The sequence below is a fragment of the Macrobrachium nipponense genome, chromosome 45 (assembly GCF_015104395.2).
Source record: "Macrobrachium nipponense isolate FS-2020 chromosome 45, ASM1510439v2, whole genome shotgun sequence".
Lineage (NCBI taxonomy): Eukaryota > Metazoa > Arthropoda > Malacostraca > Decapoda > Palaemonidae > Macrobrachium > Macrobrachium nipponense.
This window is the reverse complement of record NC_061105.1, coordinates 3205863-3211862: the sequence shown is the minus strand read 5'-3', so window position 1 is coordinate 3211862 and position 6000 is coordinate 3205863. Positions and strand designations below refer to the sequence as shown.

The window sequence follows — 6000 nt, the reverse complement described above, 5'->3', positions numbered from 1 at the left end:
TAATTCCATCTTGAAGCTCAATCTCACACAAAAATTTACAAATGTGCAAGGTTTCTTCACTATATGAAATGTCACAATGATGTGGAAATGCAAAACAAGCAGTACATCATTAATAAAGTCTATTTTACTAACTGAATAAATGGTGTCAAACAACAAAACAGTTTTCACCTTTGTTTCAAAACTTCCTAAATTTAAAACTTACTAGAAAGGTTCAATAAAACTTTGATGTTACACTTGAAAGAACCATGTATATTTCCCAATTATAACAAAAAATATCAAACATTTACACTTTATGTACAAAAAAATATATATAAACAAAACCAACTCAGTTAATTAATACTAGATAAAAATTCAAAATATGACATCCTTTAAATGCCAAGTGACATTTTTTGTAGAACACACACTATAATCTAACAAAAAGAAAAATAAATCAAAACCAAAAACTGTCCTGAAGAAAAAATGCAACAATGTATTTGTACTTTGTGCAACAAAAAATTGACAAAATAAAAAAAAAATCACAAATTAAATGTTGCCAACTACACACTGTTTCAACATGTACAATGTAATTAATGATGGTTTCTGAGCACTTTTATGATCTAAATCTCATGACCATTAGCATGATAATGGCAACAATGCAAGATGCAATCTTAAAATCAATTCTCATTCTTGTTTTAAAACTTACTGGAAATACTTGAAGGAACCATGTACTATCCTTCCCAATTATAACAAAAATTATTTAACATATCAAATTATCAAACATCAAAAATTATGTACAAAAAATATATATAATAAAACAAAATTTGACAACTTTTATAAACAAAAACCAACACACTTTTAATTATTAAAAGATAAAAATTAAAATATGACATGTCCTATAAACGCTATATATATGAATCATAAGTGACAGCTTTTGTAGAACACGATATAATTACAGCAGCTGACATTAGAAATACGAAAATTATTAATAATCAAATCTTGAGAAGAAAAATAAAGTTCTCTCACAACTCATCACAAAATTCTAAGGTTGTTTACCAAAAAAAAGGGGCAAACTTACAAACACCACCTGTATTATAATGGTATGAAAAACATAAAATATTCTGGAGACTAGCAGTGCCATACACATTCTAACTAATGCCCAAGAAAATTTTTTAAAATCCAAAAATAAAAATGAAGTTAAATTTCTTACAACATGAGCCAATCTATCAAAATGGATTTACATTCTCAAGTTTTTACAAATATTCCATTAAATGAATTGGTCAAGTACTTGCTAAATAAAATATTCCATTTCATTAATTTCAAGTACTTAATAAAATATTCCACTAAATGAATTGATTGCCTGTCGTTATCCAAATCACGACAATAAAACTACCTTATCTTCCATCCAGTAATAGTGAAGGACTGTAAATGATCCTATTGTTACTTACGTATTATTACTTTAGCTGAAAAAATAACTTACTTCAATAGAAAATTTGCAACATCAATGAATCCATCTTACGAATTACAAAGAAGCAAAAATTGCAGTTTAAATTATCTCACCCTCTTAAGACCACTTTGAATTTGTTTTACAAGCCACCCACGGGCTAGAAAAATAGTTACAAATGTCTGAAAGCAAGACCTAACACCAGATTCAGTAGAAGAGAACTTTTTAAGGCATTATATACAGCTCCATGAATACAAATCTAAAATGGCCAAGTTGGCAAAGATGCTGAATCTTTAAATAAAGAAAATCAACTTGCAACCCTAGGAGTTTCTATATATCATTCAAAAGTAAGACTACCACATCACAACTTCCTACTTACTCTTTCTTCTCGGGAGTATCGTGAAAGTGTCCTTAGAACACGAGATGTATGGGTCGTGGACACTAATGCAGTTGTTGAGACGGTGGCGACGGAGCCTCTGCACCTCAGTAGGAACGACATGTAGCTCAACGGTGCCGACCGTTGCAGAGTCCTTGTCTCGCAACGCTCCTAAGTACAAGTTTGTAATTTGAACCAGGTCGACCATCATAAATTTCATGAGGATTAAACGTAGTTCGCGCAGGTACATCACACAGCGGGCCAGACCTTCGCACAAGGGATTCGGGAGGGGGCGTTCAAACCAAATTGATTCGTCATCCTGTAGGACAAATACACCAAATCAATTCAGTTCACAGTTCTGTAGGAAAAGTAAATTCATCAGAAAGTCTTTGTTTATATAATTTACTCCACCTCCATGTATTTATTTATTTGTTAATGTTTTTTTCTTTTCTTGTAACTGATCTCTTCCTCTGGCATTTCCTACCTTACTTTTTTTCAAATGATCACCTTATTCATTGGATGTTTGAATTTCAAGCCAAAGGCCATGCGTAAAGAGTTCATGTTCTGAATAATAATTAGAGTACATGTATTTTATAAGAATTCCCTTTGTTATGCATACTACTTTATTAGGAAGTATCTTCGTTACATTACGAAGTCTTTTATGCCTTTTTAACACTAAACACTTACAGCATTGGTTACGCCTATAGCACCAGTTTAACAATTACAAGACTCGGACCTTGTTGATAAACTAATAATAATAATTAACCTTCAAGTTAAGAATCTTAAGTTAATTCTGAACAACTACAAATTGTGTATTAGAAGTTAAATTAATTTTTCCATGTTTAAAAAGCTATTTTGACTCTAGGTTTCTTCATAACTACAAGCCACCTAAAATTTCACCCAGTAAGAAAAGTACTACATTGTATTTACAAAGTTATTATGACTAACGACAATACTTACGTCTAAACACTCTTCCCGAACACGGGAGAAAAAGATGTGGTGCTGGGGGAGGTTCAAGTAATGAACTAGAAGACTTGGTAACCCCGAGGCAAACACCGGGGCACTTTCCTTGTGATTTATCATGTAAAGGTACACTTCCGCAGCCTGCAAAGAACATAAACCCAATTAGTACTGTACTTATACTTTAGCCTATGCATGCATCTGCATGAACTCGCATCAGAGCGAAGGTAGTAAAGATTAAGACATCCTACTCCTGGTGGGTTGGGGCATGTGTGCAGTTCTCCTCATTACCCACGATTGTTTTGCTGTGACAAAATTACCTACACAAAAAATTTTGAAGGAAAAATGTTACACATAGCCACTACTTCTAAAGCAATGAATAGATCTGTTAAGTGAATATGAGTGTAAGAACCCTGATGGGAAATAGCAGTCCATGAACACAGTAAACAACAATACATTGTAGTGCATGGTCAGATGACCTTCCCAAAAGAATGATTATTACTACAAATTTTCTTTCAATCATTGTTTATAGAGCAAAAAGTGAATCTAATCAACCATAAAAGTTTGAAATTCATGCTACTTTATTCCAGAATAATACCAACACCTTTGATCTTTTTATGTGCCACAATGCTTACCTGAGTATCAAAGACATTATTGAGGTTGATTTGAAACTGATGGTGCAGCATGTCTTCAACAGGTCGGCAATCGTGCAAGATCTTCAAGAGACTTCCGTCAGCGAGCACTTCTCTGAGCCCAGCCTCAAAAGCTTTGGATGGTCCTATTTTCACCATGTCAAAAAGAAATATGATGCTCGACGTTGCAATGCTTAGCCAAGCTAATGTTCCTGACCGCCCAATGCCCTTCCCTTCAACTGCTACAGATACATCTTTTTCTGAATGAATGACATCAATCTGAAAAATGAGGAATCATTAGAATATGCACAATTATTACTGTTATAAAAAAAACACTGTTTTGTCAGTGTATTGTTGTTGATGTCATAATTTAGTTAAACCACACATGAGTTGCTTCTAATCTTAACTTTTAATTGTTAATAAATTGCTGTCAAATATATTTTCCAATAGAGAAACAGAAGTTATGTATATCTGCTACACATTTATTTGCGCAAGCTTCTAAACTCTAGTTCTACAAATATCATTTGCCTCTGAAAAAATCAATTCAAAGCTGTTCCTCTGATAAAATTAATTTAAAATGTTCCTTTGATATAATTAATTTAAAACTGTTCCAAATAAAAACAATGGAGTCTAGCCTCACTTATAATTACAAGGCCAAAACAAGATTTTATAACTGCAACTTTGCACAATAAAATGGCAAAATGTAAATCTAATTTATGTATTACAAGTAAAGAACTTTAGGCATTTGAATAATAGTAATTAACCACCGGGGAATTATGCTCACTGCTTTCTTGAAGGCATCGCCTAAGGAATCGATGATGATCCATTTCTCTGGCCGCTGTATCTTCGGTGGAGGAGGGGGAGGTGGTGATAGCTTTGCGTCATTCTGCCTTCCATTTTGGTCCACAGGACTGTGTCCAACACGGCCAAGCAATAGATCTTCATCTATCTCACACTCCTCTTTCCGCTCAGCAAGATGGGGAGGAACCAACTTCTTCATCAACAGCTGCTTTCCTCTTTTATCTTCCTGATATATATCCTAACAACGTGAATATTTATTAGTATTTTTCAAAATACTACTGTCCAATATGAAAAAAAAATTACTGCCCCTTTTAGAACACCATTTCTGTTATTTCCAATTAAAAGAAGTGGCCTAGTTGTCAAGTGTCCCTTAATCTAAGATTCAACTCCAATACCACACACATTGAATTATAGTTTAAAAGGTTAGTAATGTACAGCACAAACAAGGGACAGGGCTGTGATTAGACACCAAACATCCACAAATTTATGATCAGTGCCCTTAGCCCCTTTTCAACTTAACTCAGACCTGTTAGTTATGTCTCAACAAGTACAACTATCCACTGGCTCAATTTGCATCCAGTTTTAATATCTTCAAAACTAATATCTTCAAATTTTCCAGACTTAGCTTAAACACTGACTAAATTTCTTCATAATGGGGTCTGGGAAATTGAGGGATTACCAAAATCATTCAGTATTCTACTTAAACATGTCTAAATCCCTTGCACTTACAGTACATGGAATGGAATGGAATGGAACATGAGGTCAATTAGCAGTGAAAGGATATCAGAGTACAAAGGTTTGAAAGGTGTAGCAGGAAGAAGAAAGCCTCAAAGTTGTGCCATGGAGAGAGAGAGAGAGAGAGAGAGAAAACACACACACACACAAACCTTCATGAGCACTTCACGGAACTTCTTGTTAACTCCAATGACGACCACGCTCGTAATCTCAGAAAAATGAAAATGCCGCATGCCCATTGATTTCTTTCCAGTTTTAGGGTCGGATAACTGAAATTATTTAAAAACAACACCGGTAAATAATATGGATACCCAAGGACTTTACCTTGCACTAAATAAATATGACAATTCACTATACATGATATTGTTATAATACAATAAAGTTTCATACATACTTACCTGGCAGATATATACTTAGCTATAGACTCCGTCGTCCCCGACAGAAATTCGAATTTCGCGGCACATGCTACAGGTAGGTAGGTCAGGTGATCTACCGTCCCGCCGCTGGGTGGCAGGAATAGGAACCATTACCTTCTAGAACCAGATTTTCTCTCTTCCACCTGTCTCCTGCGGGGAGGCTGGGAGGGCCATCAATCGTATATATCTGCCAGGTAAGTACGTATGAAACTTTATTGTATTATAACAATATCATTTTCATACATTCAACTTACCTGTCAGATATATACTTAGCTGATTGACACCCTTTGGTGGAGGGTAAGAGACAGCTAATTACTGATTAGACAGGTAAACAACTTACGTTGTAGGTATTTATAGACCTTGGTTCCTCTCTGTCTAGACGAAGGGTTGACTTCCTAGCCATTGCATAGGAGTCTGCTTCGTCTCAAGAGCCTTAGCAAGATAGTGATCTGTGGCCAAGAGTTCTTGTGGGTCTCCACTTACTCGGCAGAGCCTTACTGGCATTTGTCAATGGGTGCTAATCCACTTATATGACAATATACCTATGCCTATTGGCATAATTAAGGAGCACAACACCGATCCCGATCACCTGATCCTAAAACGAGGGTTATTGCTTAATTGGAAAAGAGTTATCCCCAAACTCCTTTCAAAAACCCCAAT

The 6000-nt window shown here is 35.0% G+C and overlaps 1 protein-coding gene across 1 annotated transcript in view; it reads right to left on the bottom strand.

Annotated features, from left to right (window-relative positions):
- Positions 1 to 228: 228 nt before the first annotated feature.
- LOC135214281 (piRNA biogenesis protein EXD1-like) overlaps positions 229 to 6000 on the bottom strand; it is a 28036-nt gene continuing 22264 nt past the window's right edge. Inside the window, exons 4-8 of the mRNA XM_064248403.1 lie at positions 5077 to 5193; positions 4173 to 4427; positions 3392 to 3667; positions 2757 to 2900; positions 229 to 2115 (exon numbers count right to left, since the gene is read on the bottom strand). Coding sequence (XP_064104473.1) covers positions 1792 to 2115; positions 2757 to 2900; positions 3392 to 3667; positions 4173 to 4427; positions 5077 to 5193 — 1116 coding nt within the window. The 3' untranslated portion in view covers positions 229 to 1791. The remainder of the gene's footprint in view (positions 2116 to 2756; positions 2901 to 3391; positions 3668 to 4172; positions 4428 to 5076; positions 5194 to 6000) is intronic.